General features: G+C 49.7%; 5 protein-coding genes across 5 annotated transcripts; all 5 read left to right on the forward strand.

Moving 5' to 3' along the window:
• Positions 1-654: 654 nt before the first annotated feature.
• FIESC28_09070 (uncharacterized protein) lies at positions 655-2,174 on the forward strand (the record flags this gene model as incomplete). The annotated part of the gene is made up of 5 exons (XM_031163207.1): positions 655-701; positions 803-882; positions 964-1,674; positions 1,746-2,071; positions 2,124-2,174. The coding sequence occupies 5 exons, from the start codon at positions 655-657 to the stop codon at positions 2,172-2,174; spliced, it is 1,215 nt and encodes a 404-aa protein (XP_031012785.1).
• Positions 2,175-4,467: 2,293 nt separating this feature from the next.
• Positions 4,468-6,175, forward strand: FIESC28_09071 (uncharacterized protein; the record flags this gene model as incomplete). Its single annotated transcript, XM_031163208.1, has 5 exons — positions 4,468-4,775; positions 4,908-5,695; positions 5,748-5,857; positions 5,908-6,091; positions 6,147-6,175. The coding sequence occupies 5 exons, from the start codon at positions 4,468-4,470 to the stop codon at positions 6,173-6,175; spliced, it is 1,419 nt and encodes a 472-aa protein (XP_031012786.1).
• A 2,565-nt stretch (positions 6,176-8,740) lies between these two features.
• FIESC28_09072 (uncharacterized protein) lies at positions 8,741-13,844 on the forward strand (the record flags this gene model as incomplete). The annotated part of the gene is made up of 7 exons (XM_031163209.1): positions 8,741-8,875; positions 8,955-9,087; positions 9,153-9,342; positions 9,392-13,241; positions 13,292-13,365; positions 13,414-13,628; positions 13,690-13,844. The coding sequence occupies 7 exons, from the start codon at positions 8,741-8,743 to the stop codon at positions 13,842-13,844; spliced, it is 4,752 nt and encodes a 1,583-aa protein (XP_031012787.1).
• A 485-nt stretch (positions 13,845-14,329) lies between these two features.
• On the forward strand, positions 14,330-15,000 carry FIESC28_09073 (uncharacterized protein; the record flags this gene model as incomplete). The annotated part of the gene is made up of 3 exons (XM_031163210.1): positions 14,330-14,522; positions 14,592-14,745; positions 14,808-15,000. The coding sequence occupies 3 exons, from the start codon at positions 14,330-14,332 to the stop codon at positions 14,998-15,000; spliced, it is 540 nt and encodes a 179-aa protein (XP_031012788.1).
• Positions 15,001-15,355: 355 nt separating this feature from the next.
• Positions 15,356-16,120, forward strand: FIESC28_09074 (uncharacterized protein; the record flags this gene model as incomplete). The annotated part of the gene is made up of 5 exons (XM_031163211.1): positions 15,356-15,526; positions 15,590-15,679; positions 15,718-15,858; positions 15,908-15,978; positions 16,027-16,120. The coding sequence occupies 5 exons, from the start codon at positions 15,356-15,358 to the stop codon at positions 16,118-16,120; spliced, it is 567 nt and encodes a 188-aa protein (XP_031012789.1).
• Between the last annotated feature and the right edge of the window lie 16 nt (positions 16,121-16,136).

Below are 16,136 nucleotides of genomic sequence, written 5' to 3' on the forward strand. Positions count from 1 at the left end.
GGTGGTGGAATAGTCGACTTGTAAGAGTTAGGGTGTCAAAAATAACTGTCGTTCAATCACCTAGCAAACACGTCCAACTAATACACAGCCTTTTTGTCCCTTCTTCTCCATCGTCAAACTTTTTTTACGCCTCCAGGGACACAAAGCCTGTAGATGGTGAACATTGAACATTTGTGTGGTGGGGTGTGAACCTACTCGGATATGCACTGTGCTTCTGTGGCTGGTTCCTCCACTCCCTTTCTGTTGTCTCACTTCTCCGCTCTCCCACAGCGCCTCCACACTCCAAGCTACTAAGGCATCAGAGGATCCTCTCACACAGTCTGGGTTTTTTTTAGGCGATCGACCAGTTGAGCTTGGTGCTTGGTGGGCGGCCCAACAAGTTCAAAAGTCAGAGCGAACGAGCGAGTGCTGGCCTGTTGCCGTTGTCCGTTGTCCGTTGCCCGCTGCTTTGAGGTGGTTACAAGCACAAGCCCAAAGCCCAAACCCAGTGCCCGAATTTTTTTCAACTTTATCGCCCCCCACCAGAATTTAGCAAACGTCAACGGCCTGCTGCTCTCTCAACTTCCTTTCATCCCTCTCCTCTCAACCTCACCTCTTTCCTCCCCAAGACGTTTATCCCAAGCGCCTCTTCGCATTCTTTTCATATCAGACAATATGGCCGAGCCCATCCGTGGAAAGCGTGCTCAGGACGCCGTGGCTCCGTAAGTCATTTCCTAACCTTTTGATATTATATTGATCCTTCATTGCCTTCCTTGCCCGCCGCTTCACGATCCACGATGCTAACTACCCCACCTTCGATCAGTACGCCTCAGAACACTCCCGCAACCGCCGCTCCTATTTCTTCTCACGCTCAGCAGCCCGGTGTCGCTAGCATCAAGGAGGGTAAGTCTTTTGATTTGGTTTTTTGAGGCCGATCATGAATCAATTCCTTCCACTTCGAATCGTGCTCTAACCCCGCTGTAGAGGATTTGGACCGTGCTGCCGCGGCCTCTGTTTTCGCCCAAAACCCCAAGCTTATCCAGATGATTCAGGGTCGCCTCGGCTCCCTCGTGGGCCAATCTTCTGGCTACATCGAGTCCCTTCCCGCCCCTGTCCGCCGACGTGTCGCTGGTCTCAAGGGCATCCAGAAGGACCACTCCAAGCTCGAGGCCGAGTTCCAGGAGGAGGTTCTCCAGCTTGAGAAGAAGTACTTCGCCAAGTTCTCTCCTCTCTACGAGAAGCGTTCCGCCATCATCAACGGAAAGTCCGAGCCTACTGAGGACGAGATCAAGGCCGGTGAAGAGGACGACGAGCCCGAGGCTGAGGATGCCCCCAAGTCTGAGCAAAAGTCCGACGTTCCCGACAATGTTTCCGGTATCCCCGAGTTCTGGCTTTCTGCCATGAAGAACCAGATCTCTCTCGCGGAGATGATCACTGACCGTGATGAGGCCGCTCTCAAGCACCTCACCGACATCCGCATGGAGTACCTTGACAAGCCTGGTTTCCGTCTCATCTTCGAGTTCGCTCCCAACGACTTCTTCAAGAACACCACCATCACCAAGACATACTACTACCAGAATGAGAGCGGCTACGGCGGTGACTTCATCTACGACCACGCTGAGGGTGATAAGATTGAGTGGCTACCCGGCAAGGACTTGACTGTCCGTGTCGAGAGCAAGAAGCAGCGCAACAAGAGTACGTGGTGACTATACAAGGAGTTTTCTCCTTTTCCCCTTTTTGCGAGTTAACGACTAACTTGAATTTAGACACCAAGCAGACCCGAATTGTCAAGAAGACCGTTCCCACTGAGTCTTTCTTCAACTTCTTCTCGCCACCCAAGGCTCCCACCGATGACGACGACGAGGATGCCGAGTCCGATATCGAGGAGCGCCTCGAGCTCGACTACCAGCTCGGTGAGGACATCAAGGAGAAGCTCATTCCCCGTGCCATCGACTGGTTCACCGGTGAGGCTCTCGCTTTCGAGGAGATCTCTGACGATGACCTCGACGGTGCCGATTTCGACGATGACGATGATGAGGACGAGGATGATTTGAGCGAGGAGAACGATGACGAGGAGGAGTCTGACGACGATGTATGCATTACCCCCTTATCTGAGTTGAGTGACTAAAACTAACATTTTACAGGATGAGTCTGGCAAGCCTAAGCAGGAAGCCGCCGAGTGCAAACAGAGCTGAGCGAAGCGATAGAGCGCGACGTAACGCATATTCACACTCATGACATGATTGGCTTTTATCGGGTTTGAGGATTTTATCTGAGCCACCAGCCTTCCTCGGAAAAAAGGAGAGGCGGTGAACGACGGGAAGAAAAAGGCTACAGAAACGGGAAGCGGTCGAAGCAGGTCGGCGAATCAGCCGTTGCCGTTTTTCAGAACCAAAGGTAGCATCGTCATTTGATAGGCATCGTTTGCACGAACCTCTGTGGTTTTGCAGCAAACTCTGGGACTGGAAACCTTTATTGATAGACACAGCCAGAGGGCAGAAGTCGGCCCGCGATATTATGTTGCCCTCCTTTTTTTGCAGCCTTTCTCTCTAACTTCGTTTTTGGGGTTCTTTGTCTTTGCTATTTTCTGTTACAACTACGTTGATTTGACTCCTGGCATGGATGTAAGGTAGTGACTGACGGATGATTTCTTACAAGGGTGCAAGGGGAATCACGGTGCATAATATATAGAGAATGAAATTCCGTCGTAATGCAATCGATGTCGTTGCGGTTTGTGTGACATGTAAGACACTTTCTTATAGTGGGTTTTCTGATGGTTTCGTCTATATCAAACTCGTGGCTACATGAAGGACACTGATATTTGACATTGAAATGCGGTGAAATGATGAACCTACACAGGTACCTACATACACACAGTCAGAATCATGCAAGACATGTGTCAAGTCACCGCCACGTCGTCAATGTGTGCATGGATGGGAATCTGGGGATGTTTCAGTACGTCACAAAGTCATTTATCATTGGCAAGCGAATAGGAACCATGGAACTACATTTTCAAAATGAACATTCAATCGGTATCACCAAATCACCAGTGAGGATATAGGGTAGGATAGATGATAACTACATCAAGCCGTAAATCACCATGCTATTTGAGTTTGGTCGATATCTATGTTGGTCACTAAGCCAAAAGTCAGAATGCATAACCTTGATAGTAAATGGGCTTGGCTGAATTCGCACCGAAGGAAATATACATAGTCCTTGTAGCAAAGCCAATAGTCTCAAATATGTTACGCACGAATCCTGAAATGACCGCGTACAATTGAGGTCCGTCCGTCCAACCGCCGCTCAGCTCCGCTGCATCCCGCTGCCGGGCTGCATATGCCCCCGTTCTCGCCGCATATTGGCTAAAGCGCCGCCGCCTGCGGGACTGCTAGAAGCGGTATAACTTGATACACAGAGAGACCAGCAGTCGGCCGGAGGTAGACCGTAGACCGTAGACAGGCAAGACGGGCTAGGTGGGTAACAGAAGAAATGTACTCTGATGCTTAGGCTACCAAAATAAAGTAGCCTAAACGCTTAGCTAAACTGGCATAAGATGACTAAACTATTTCGTCTGTTATGCTTATGACGGCCAATTCTTCTAACACCCTGCGGGCTAGACGGGGTCACAGAAATTGACGCCATTGCGTGACGGCATGGTGGCATTGCCGGTCTCGGTCAAAGGCCAAATGACTGTCGCGACAATTTTTTATTTTTTTTTAAGTGGTCCTTTTTCTCAGGGCTGTATTCTAGCGGCAAGATCGTCTAAGACGCCGAGCTTGGCTACTGGCTATATGCGGGCTTACAGTAATTAATTCGCTGGTTTTCTGCTTCTAATTGTCGAACGATTGAGATCCATGCTGTTTGAATGGCCGAGAGCGGACTGTCCTTACATAGAAAAGTTTTTCTGTATGTACAAGATCCAACGTGGTTGTTCCACTCCCACGTTCTTACAGTAAGGTAGTAAACGTAAACATCCATGGATGACATGACGGAGCCGCAAGGGTACCCTGATGCCGAATTCACTTGTATCCGTAAATGGCCTCTGATTCGGCAGTAGTGGTATTATCAATCATGGATGAGTCAAGTCCCGGAAGTCGGGAGAGGCTTTGAGCCTGAATTCTGATGCTGGATTCGGCTCATCGCGGAGTGTCAACTTTGGATGGATGCGCTGTGGATTATGGAGTCACCTCATCATAGGTAGTTCGGTTCAGTTCAGTTCAGCTTAACTAAGGTTGGGTGTAGATTTTGGATCACATCATAAAACCAATTGGCTCCCCCTTCAATCCTCCCGAGTCTATTTCTCGCATTCTCTACACACCCGCCATTTCATTATCTAGACTTAATTGCCTGTCTTTGAGTAGCTGGCATCTCATTCTCTATCTTGTCCATCACCCTTAAAAGGACATAAAGCTCTCCAATTCCTTCGACCACCCCGCTACAAACGACCCCTCCACCTTACTCCAACAACATATTACACCGACCTTCATCATGACGCCCTCTCCTCAAAACATCGCCGGCAGCCTCTCTGCTGCTTCTCAGCGCGAAGTCTCTCACAGCTGGGACCAAAATGCCGCCACTTCTCCCCTTGCTTCTTTCCAGTCTCCTCCCAGCCGCAGCGCTGGTCTCCCCAACCGTGGCGCGCCCAAGAACCTGAAGCCTTTCAACACCAAGGACATCAAGATTCTACTTCTCGAGAACGTCAATGTCACCGGACAAGAGATCCTGAAGGCCCAGGGCTACCAGGTCGAGGCTCTCAAGACCTCTCTCCCTGAGGACCAGCTCATTGAGAAGATTCGGTATGTTTGCGAAATACCCCGCCAACTTTTTTTCCTGCGAAACTGTGCCCCTCCATCGTTGGCCTCACGAAATGCCCCTCGTTCATGAGCTATACGTACCCCACCATATATGCTAATATTCAATCTTAATAGCGACGTTCAAGTCATCGGTATTCGCTCCAAGACAAAGCTCACCGAGAAGGTTCTCCGCGAGGCCACAAACCTCCTCGTCATCGGTTGCTTCTGTATCGGTACCAACCAGGTCGACCTCGAGTTTGCTGCCAAGAATGGTATCGCCGTCTTCAACTCCCCCTTCGCCAACTCGCGCAGTGTCGCTGAGCTTGTCATCGCCGAGATCATCACCCTTGCCCGTCAGCTCGGCGACCGATCCAACGAGATGCACCGCGGTACCTGGAACAAGGTCAGCTCCAAGTGCTGGGAGATTCGAGGCAAGACTCTGGGTATTGTCGGCTACGGCCACATTGGTTCTCAGCTGTCTGTTCTCGCTGAGGCTATGGGTATGAACGTCATCTACTACGATGTGGTTACCCTGATGTCCCTTGGTACCGCCAACCAGGTCCCTACTCTTGAGAAGCTCTTGGGCGAGGCCGACTTCATTACTCTCCACGTCCCTGATCTCCCCGAGACACGCAACATGATCTCCACTGCTCAGTTCGAGCAGATGAAGACTGGTGCCTACCTCATCAACGCCAGCCGTGGCAGCGTCGTCGATATTCCCGCTCTTATCAAGGCCAGCCGCTCTGGCAAGGTCGCTGGTGCCGCTCTCGATGTTTTCCCCGCCGAGCCCGCCGCCAACGGTGACTACTTCACCAACGACCTCAACGTCTGGGGCGAGGACCTGCGAAGCTTGAAGAACCTTATCCTGACTCCCCACATCGGTGGTAGCACTGAGGAGGCTCAGCGTGCTATCGGTATTGAGGGTAAGTAACTACGTGAGATATCTTATGGGTTTCACCACTAACATCCGTATAGTCAGCGAAGCTTTGGTGCGCTACATTAACCAGGGTATCACTCTGGGCAGCGTCAACATCCCTGAGGTCCAGCTGCGTTCGCTGACTTCGGACGAGCCCGATACCGCTCGTGTAAGTCTATACCGAAAGCAACTCAAAAAATGCATACTAATGAACTACAGGTTATCTTCATTCACCGAAACGTTCCCGGTGTGCTCCGAAAGGTCAACGAGATCCTTGGAGACCACAACGTCGACAAGCAGATTTCCGACAGCAGAGGCGACAATGCCTACCTGATGGCTGATATCAGCAGCATCAAGTATGAGCAGATCAAGGATATCTACGACAGCCTTGAGGGACTTAGCGGTATGTTGAACCCAGCCACACAAATTCAGCATCAAAATACTGACGGTTTACACAGCTCGCGTCATGACCCGTATCTTGTACTAAGTGACGATGCATGGGCCATTTGGTGGCCATGAGCCTCAACCCTTAACCCTTGACTTAGTAAAGAGGAACGCGATGCGACCAAAGACGCACAGGACATAGCTGCACCCAGGAGCAGGAAGAAAGGGGGCGGCCCGTTCAATATTTTTATCGGGCCTTGATCCCAGGAGATTTTGGACGCATTGATGCATTGGACTCTGTTGAAGAAAGATATATGCGCTCAAAACCCACCGACACGACCTCGACGATCGTGGCTGGGGGAGGTTTTTGCGAGAAGATGGAATCGTCAGGTACACAAACCCATGCCTGGACGAGGATCAAAAGGGGGCTGGATTTTGCGGGTGCTTTTGAATAATGACCGGCCGGACTGGTTGGGCTAGTCGGTAACACTGTATGGAGTATTATGGCATGGATGAATTCAACGAACAGAAACACTTGAGCTTCAACGCAACTTAAGTTAGAAAGAATACCAAAATAGGACCAATCCGGTGCGGATTGAAAGAGGACCCCCAAGGACCCATAGACCAGGTACCGTTTTTGTTGGCTTCTGTGAAGTGTCTGTAGTTTCTCGGCCCGGAAGATAAGCATTCAAGCATCTATAGAATCACTGTTGGTGGCTGGCGTAAGCTGGGCAGTGCCTGACGTCAAATAGCATGTCCGGCATCTGTTAAATAAATGTTGGGGACATGAGCTGCATTTGCATAGTTGGCTGTGGAATGCTGCCACAGAGGGTTGATGCATAGTAACCAACCTTTGTGGCTCGGACTGAAGGTTGTGGTACCTGCTCAGAATAATTCACCGAGCTTTCCATCTTGGGGTCTTGTTAGCTAACTCTTAAGCCCTGAAGGCTCTCCTTTGATGGACTCGAGGCTCCATGAATGTATTTATTGGGGTTATGGTGGGGATAGATGAATCGACTACTTGGCGTACTAGGGTTCAACCGTTCCCCAGTATTTTAGAATTGGCATCTCCTTTCTGGAGGTTGAATCTTGTAAATCAATGTCAGTGGCGTGTTTCAAGCTTTAGCCCTGCTACTTCGCTAGATATGTACATACAGCAGTAGCACTGGAAGCACACTGGCTTCAGGTTTAGAGATTGGCGGTGGATAGCTACAGTGGAAGACGTGAAAAGGTACTCATCCATGCTGGCATTGCCATCTTTTCCTATATACTAACCCTAGAGCAGCCATCGTAGAATGGCTGGTCTAATTACCAACAATGCGATTATTAGGTTGTGTGACAAATGCTGTGACATACTTCATGCTGCTGAACACAAGCTCGTTCCATTTAAACTGTGTAAAGTGCAATACCTTGCATGGATCCTGCAAAGACCCGACATACTCACCTGAATTCATGCTGTAGCTCCCATCCCATATCCGTACACTGTAACGATATCGGAATTGAAGTTGTAACAGACAGTGCGATTTCGATCTCGGGATGTTTGATCGCCAATGCCAAATAATAAGGGGCCTGCGGCAGGCTGCTTTTTCCCTAGGGACGCATTAGCTCCAACCGACCCCAAGAGAGCCTGAACTCCTTTGTCTTTGTCCTGCGGATTCCTCAACTGGCATTGGACTTCATTCGAGCGAGTCTCGTTCTAAACCAGACCAGCATAACACAGTGTCGACTCAAACTCGAGAGAGGATTTGTCGGTCTCGCTTGTTCTCACCCCAGATCGAAGAAAAGACAGGACAAGGCCAAAGTTGCGGACGGGTCGGCCCCTCATTGGTTCGCGGGATCGTCCAGGTTCAGAGCCCCTAATTGTTCTGAAGCCATCCAGGAGCTTTCAGGAACTGAGGCTGGGAAGGCGTCGTAGGGGATGATGTACTGAAGATGACAGAGTGTTGTACCTATCTGCAGTGAACCAGCCACTAAGAATACCCGTGACTGAACCCCTAGGTACTCGATCGGTCTAACAGTCAATGCCCCGCCCCCCTGTTCTCCAACGTGCCCCGTGCGGCTGCAGTATCCGTCCGGCCCTTTCAATCAAATCAGGAGCAGAGCAAAGCAAAACGCGTGCTGGCATCACCGCATCCATAACTACCTTAACTTAACTTTTGACTTCCTTCAAGGTCTCTCGTTTTGCCTTGCAACTTTCAATCTTGCTCGACCTCTTTGTCGGCGAGTCTTTTGTGTGTGGGAAGGAAAAGAAAAAAGAACCGTTTTCCCTTCTCTTCTCCCGCTTAGACTACAGGGTCCATCCTTTCTGTCCAGTCCAGTATCTCTTTTGGATTACGGGGCACCGGTGTACCTAGAAAGCTCGACTTGACTTGTCCTGACTGGACTTGGACTTGCGCAAAGCATCCAACAACCATTCGACCGCATACTCTCACGAGCGTGCCCGTTGTTTGGATTGACTAACGCCCCCTTTACGTTTACCAGAAGCGACGTTTAAACGACTATATCCCTCTCCGGCAGGCCGTGTTTCTCTACACCCACTGTTGGCGAATATATGCATCCCACCGCCATTCAGCCCCTTAGTACTAATTACCCCGATACCGCTTCGACATAGTCGCCTTTATCTTCTATCCTAATACAATCCGGCTTCGCGCTCGGTAATACCGCCACCATGGCATCTGCCTACGAGGTTGGCACAAGAGCATGGCAGCCAGACACTGCCGAAGGTTGGGTGGCTTCGGAGCTCATCAACAAGACCGTCGATGGCTCCAAAGTCAAGCTGACCTTCCAGCTTGAGAACGGCGAGGTGAGTTTGCATACAGCCCTACCTTGGTGATACGGTGTATCTCGTTGCGATCTGTGTACTGACTGTATCTCCCTGTTAGACCAAGGATATCGAGGTGTCTGCGGAGGCACTCCAGAGCGGGAGCGACCCGTCTCTGCCCCCTCTGATGAACCCGACAATGCTCGAAGCCAGCGACGATCTTACAAATTTGTCCCATCTCAACGAACCTGCTGGTATGTTTGCCACCGAGCTATCGCCTGCCATAGGAACTGGCACGACTGATGCTAACACCTTCCAGTCCTGCAGGCAATTAGGTTACGATACTTGCAAAAGGAGATCTACACTTACAGTGGTATCGTTCTTATTGCTACAAATCCGTTCGCGCGAGTCGATTCTCTCTATGTTCCGGGTATGGTTCAGGTGTATGCTGGAAGACAGCGAGCCACACAAGCGCCTCATTTGTTCGCCATTGCTGAGGAGGCCTTCATGTAAGAATGAGCAACAGTCGCCCAGCTTCTCCCAACTAATTTGTTTTAGGGACATGATTCGCGACAAGAAGAACCAGACTGTCGTAGTCTCCGGAGAGTCTGGTGCTGGTAAAACTGTCAGCGCCAAATACATCATGCGATACTTTGCTACTAGAGAGTCTCCCGACAACCCTGGTGGGCGATCCAAGCGAGGCAACGAGTCAATGAGTGAGACGGAAGAGCAGATCCTTGCGACCAACCCTATCATGGAAGCGTTCGGTAACGCTAAGACGACTCGAAACGACAACTCTTCACGATTCGGAAAGTACATTGAGATCATGTTTGACGAGGAGACGAATATTATTGGCGCAAAGATTAGAACATATCTTCTGGAACGCTCACGATTGGTTTTCCAGCCCCTCAAGGAGCGTAACTACCATATCTTCTATCAGCTCATCGCTGGTGCCTCTGACCAGCAGCGCGAGGAGCTCGGTCTTTTGCCCATTGAGGAGTTTGAGTACCTGAACCAAGGAAACTGCCCAACAATTGATGGTGTGGACGACAAGGCCGAATTCGAGGCAACCCAGAAGTCGCTATCGACCATTGGTGTTACAGGCGAGCAGCAGTCAGACATTTTCAAGTTGTTGGCCGGTCTTCTGCACCTCGGAAATGTCAAGATCACTGCTTCACGTAACGACAGTGTATTGGCTCCCAACGAGCCTTCTTTAGAGAAGGCTTGCGCTATTCTTGGTGTTAAGGCCGAGGAGTTTGCCAGGTGGATTGTTAAGAAGCAGCTCATTACCCGTGGTGAGAAGATCACTTCAAACCTGAGCCAAGCGCAGGCTATCGTTGTTCGTGATTCCGTCGCCAAGTTTATTTACTCGAGTCTCTTCGACTGGCTCGTTGATATCATCAACACCAGTTTGGCTTCTGAAGAGGTGTTGAGCCGAGTGACCTCATTCATCGGTGTTTTGGATATTTATGGTTTCGAACATTTTGCCAAGAACTCATTCGAACAGTTCTGTATCAACTACGCCAACGAGAAGTTGCAGCAAGAGTTCAACCAGCATGTCTTCAAGCTGGAGCAGGAAGAATACCTTAGGGAGCAGATCGACTGGACTTTCATTGACTTCTCCGATAACCAGCCTTGTATCGACCTGATCGAGGGCAAGCTAGGTATCTTGTCTCTGCTCGACGAAGAGTCTCGACTTCCCATGGGATCAGACGAGCAGTTTGTCACCAAGCTTCACCACAACTTCACTCCTGATAAGTCAAAATTCTACAAGAAGCCTAGATTCGGAAAGTCAGCTTTCACTGTCTGCCATTATGCCATTGACGTTACCTACGAGTCCGAGGGTTTTATCGAGAAGAACCGAGATACTGTCCCTGATGAGCACATGGCTGTCCTGCGCGCCTCAAGCAACGAGTTCCTCAAGACTGTCTTGGACGCCGCGACTGCCGTACGAGAGAAGGATGCCGCCTCTTCCAGCTCCAACGCTGTTAAGCCCGCCGCTGGTAGGAAGATTGGAGTGGCTGTCAACAGGAAGCCCACACTGGGAGGCATTTTCCGATCGTCGCTCATCGAGCTTATGAGCACCATCAACAACACTGACGTCCACTACATCCGATGTATTAAGCCTAACGAGGCCAAGGAGGCTTGGAAATTTGAGGGCCCCATGGTTCTCAGCCAGCTGCGTGCTTGTGGTGTCCTCGAGACAGTCCGTATTAGTTGTGCCGGTTACCCTACTCGCTGGACATACGAAGAGTTCGCCCTTCGTTACTACATGTTGGTTAGGTCTGACCAATGGACCTCGGAGATCCGTGAGATGGCTGATGCCATCCTTAAGAAGGCTCTTGGAACAAGTACCGAGAAGGGCATGGACAAGTACCAGCTTGGTCTCACCAAGATTTTCTTCCGAGCTGGTATGCTCGCCTTCTTGGAGAACCTCCGCACCACCAGGCTCAATGACTGTGCTATTATGATCCAGAAGAACCTCAGAGCCAAGTACTACCGACAACGCTACCTCGAGGCTCGTGAAGCCATCATCCTTACACAGTCTGCAATTAGGTCATGGAAGGCCAGAAAGTCGGCCCAAGAGCTCCGCACTATCAAGGCTGCTATCACCATCCAGCGCGTGTGGCGAGGATCCAAGCAGCGCAAGTCTTACGTTCAATTCAGAAAGGATATGGTCCTGTTCGAGTCAATTGCCAAGGGATACCTTCGACGAAAGACCATCTTGGAGGAACGCCTTGGTAATGCTGCTCTCAAGATCCAGCGTTCTTGGAGATCAAGAAGGCAGTTGCTGGCTTGGAGGCAGTACCGCAAGAAGGTTATCCTTATCCAGAGCTTGTGGCGTGGAAGGAAGGCCCGAAAGGAATACAAGACAGTTCGTGAAGAGGCTCGTGACTTGAAGCAGATCTCCTACAAGCTTGAAAACAAGGTTGTCGAGTTGACGCAGTCTCTGGGTTCAATGAAGGAAAGGAACAAGGGTCTTGCATCACAGGTTGAGAACTACGAGGGACAAATCAAGTCATGGAAGAAGAGACATAACGACCTTGAGGCACGAACGAAGGAGCTCCAGACTGAAGCTAACCAGGCTGGTATCGCCGTCGCACGCCTGCAAGCGATGGAGGATGAGATGAAGAAGCTTCAAGTCGCCTTCGATGAGTCGACGGCCAATATTAAGAGAATGCAAGAGGAGGAGAGAGAGCTTCGAGAGTCTCTTCGGTTAACCAACACAGAATTGGAGACAGCAAAGAGGTCAAGCACTCAACATGAGAAGGATAACATGAGTTTGAGGCAGGAACTCGAGTCTCTTCGAGACGCCCTCGAGCTGGCTCGAAGGAATGCGCCTATCAATGGAGAGCTTGCCAATGGGACAACGCCTGGAGCTTCAGTACCTTCTGGTCTTATTAACCTGGTCGCGTCCAAGAAGCCTAAGCGTCGCAGCGCAGGCGCGGAACCGCGGGAGCTTGATCGCTTTAGTGGTACTTATAACCCTCGGCCGGTTTCCATGGCTGTTACTGGCACGGCGCATCGCCAGAACCTTTCTGGTTCGACCTTCCTCCCTGGCGTCGATAATATTGAGATGGAACTCGAGACGCTTCTCGCGGACGAGGATGGCCTCAATGAGGAGGTGACCATGGGACTGATCCGAAACCTCAAGATCCCCTCTCCCAACACTACCCCACCACCATCAGACAAGGAAGTTCTGTTCCCTTCATACCTCATCAACTTGGTCACATCAGAGATGTGGAACAACGGTTTCGTCAAGGAGTCGGAACGCTTCTTGGCCAATGTTATGCAGTCTATCCAGCAGGAGGTTATGCAGCACGATGGTGACGAGGCTATCAACCCTGGCGCCTTCTGGTTGTCAAACGTTCACGAGATGTTGTCTTTCGTGTTCCTTGCCGAGGATTGGTACGAGGCTCAGAAGTCTGACAACTACGAGTACGACCGACTTCTTGAGATCGTTAAGCACGATCTTGAGAGTTTGGAGTTCAACATTTACCACACTTGGATGAAGGTGTTGAAGAAGAAGTTGCAGAAGATGATTATTCCCGCCATCATCGAGTCCCAGTCTCTTCCTGGTTTCGTTACCAACGAAAGCAGCCGTTTCTTGGGCAAGCTTCTCCAGTCGAACTCGACCCCTGCTTACAGCATGGACAACCTCCTTAGTCTGCTTAACAGCGTCTTCCGCGCGATGAAGGCATACTACTTGGAGGATTCCATCATCACGCAGTGCATCACCGAGCTCCTGAAGTTGGTTGGTGTGACAGCGTTCAACGATCTGCTCATGCGAAGAAACTTCCTCTCATGGAAGCGTGGTCTTCAGATTAACTACAACATCACTCGAATTGAGGAATGGTGCAAGAGCCACGATATGCCCGAGGGTACGCTCCAACTGGAGCATCTTATGGTAAGTTCAACCCCAGAGGTGGTTCAAGAATAGAGCTAACCGTTATGCAGCAAGCAACCAAGCTTCTTCAGCTCAAGAAGGCCACCCTGAACGACATAGAAATTATTCAGGACATCTGCTGGATGTAAGTATACTGAGATCTCTATCAATGACTTCTTACTGACAATCATAGGCTTTCACCGAACCAGATCCAGAAGCTGCTCAACCAATACTTGGTTGCCGATTACGAGCAGCCTATCAACGGCGAGATCATGAAGGCAGTTGCCTCGCGTGTTACTGAGAAGAGTGACGTCCTTCTCCTTCAGGCCGTCGATATGGACGACAGTGGTCCTTACGAGATCGCCGAGCCTCGAGTCATCACTGCGCTCGAGACTTACACACCCTCTTGTAAGTTCCATATGAACCGAGTTACCTTGCAAGCAATTTGAGACTGACAATTTTCTTCCAGGGCTCCAAACTCCTCGCCTGAAGAGGCTCGCTGAGATCGTCTCAGCACAAGCCATTGCGCAACAGGAGAAGTTGGACTACACAGACGGCGAAGAATACGAGAACGGCCACCAGCATGAGCTTGAGGGCGTCGATGAAGTGGATGTAGAGCAGTAAGAAATAATGAAGCTGGTTTAGGCATTTCAAACGCACATAAGGGATAGAAGCCGCATTTTCAGGGTGTTTGATGTCGAATTTTCTAATGACGGCGTGTTACTGAGGCAGATCTGAGGTTTTTCTCCTTGTATCTGGAAGACATCATGGTTATAGAGTGGGATGTTAGCCCCCTTCTCCGCAAGTTGGTGAGGGTATTTGAGCTCGATTCTATCTTTATAAGATGAACTATAGCTGTATTGGAGAATCCGAGAGATGAGAGTACGAAGCGATACTGTGGTTATTTGTTCACTTGTTTTTATCTATTTGTTTCTTGTGATAGTTTGTTGATGGTGAAAAGTTGGTGTTGATGCAACTATCGAGTCTTTACGCCCCTTTAATTGCATCGCACAGTCTACGTAGCTGCAATTTCAGAGGTACCCAAATTGGAGTCTATCAATCTCTGCATTTATAGGTACCTATATCAGACAAACAAAACCTTTACCAAAATGAGTGATCGAAAATTGCCCAATATTATCATCACAGGTACGCCTGGTGTCGGAAAGACGACTCATTGTGAGAGCCTTGCAGAACGAACTGGTCTGCGTCACCTTTCAGTCAACCAAGTCGTGAAGGACAAGGAGTGCCATGAAGGTTACAGCGATGAGTTCCACAGCTTGATTGTGGATGAAGACAAGGCAAGTATTTATATCTACAATCAGATATCTAAATTACGGATTTGTTTGAGTAAACAAGGACACAAGCTAACAGTATCACAGCTCCTTGATGCTATCGAGGAGGATGTCAAGGCTGGCGGATACATCATTGACTGGCACGCATGTGATCTCTTCCCTAAGAGCTGGATAGATCTAGTCGTGGTCCTACGAGTCGACTCTTCCACCCTCTACGACCGTCTTACAGCGAGGTATGTCCTCTCAGGCTTGAGTTGTGACAAAAAGAAGCTTTTGCTGATTATTTTAACCACAGAAATTATCCCGACTCTAAGCTTCAAGAAAACCTTGACTCTGAGATTATGGAGGTCCTTCTACAAGAGGCGCATGAGGCATTCGATGAGGAAATTGTCATCGAGTTGACAAGCAACAACGCTGATGAGATGGACACAAATGTTGATCGCATAGTTGCTTGGCTCGATCAATGGAAGAAGGACAACAGCGAGTAAGGAAGTTCTATTGAAGGCGACTTTTATTAGAGGGCATGGGTTCTTGGAACTGCATGCAGACAGAGCGAGACTACGGGTATTGAAGGTCATATTTGAAAGCGCGGAATTGGTTGGTGAAAATAGATATTGATACAAGCCTAGGGCAGGCTACGAATTGACATGAATCGCTTTAGAAGGTTCATATCGGACAAGTGCATATTTTGTCACACAGTGGGGGTTGAGTGGCCCATCGTTCAGCTCGATTACTTTCAGCTTCTATCTCTATCTCTCTTTGACGATCTTATTTTCTCTTGCCTTTTTAAAGAAAACCGCCTTACCACTTACTTGTCTCTATCAAATCTGTGGAAAAATAAAAATGGCGCCTCACAAAGTCAACTTCATCACCGGCAACGCCAACAAGTTGACCGAAGTCAAGGCCATTCTTGAGCCTGAGATCGAGGTCCTCAGCCAGCCCGTAGACCTCGAGGAGGTGCAAGGCACACTTGAGGGGGTTACTGAGTACAAGTGCCGTAAAGCGGCCGAATTGGTAGGTATTTGTTTATTGAACAACCGCTTAAAAATGAAAACATGCCTAATAATCAATTTCCAGGTGAAAGGCCCAGTCCTGGTTGAGGATACAGCGCTCTGCTACAATGCCCTCAATGGCCTTCCTGGTGTCTACATGCAAGTTGAAATCGCTGTTCTGAAAATGCAAAGCGCTGATGATCGAGAAGCAAGTGGTTCATGACTTCAATCGGTCACCAAGGTCTGAACAACCTACTGGCTGCTTACGATGACAAGTCTGCTGAAGCCGTCTGCACTTTCGGATACTGCGCCGGACCTGGAGAGGAGGTCATCATCTTCCAAGGTCGATGCCCAGTAAGAAGTCCTTGAATATGTTTTATCAACTGCGCTGACGGTTTTGCAGGGCAAGATTGTGCTTCCTCGAGGACCTCCCGCTTTCGGATGGGATGCCATCTTCGAGTACGAAGGCCAGACGTAAGGAAAGAATCGACCTTGACTGTTGTTCTCTGCTGACCGTTACAGCTTTGCCGAGATGGACAAGGTAGAGAAGAACAAGATCTCTCATCGAAGCCGCGCGCTGGCCAAGCTTCAGGCTTGGTTCAAGGACCAGCAGTAAACCGATCTCCAGTAAA

The sequence above is a fragment of the Fusarium coffeatum genome, assembly GCF_003316985.1.
Source record: "Fusarium coffeatum strain FIESC_28 chromosome Unknown BRIP53273_contig_221, whole genome shotgun sequence".
Classification (NCBI taxonomy): Eukaryota; Fungi; Ascomycota; class Sordariomycetes; order Hypocreales; family Nectriaceae; genus Fusarium; species Fusarium coffeatum.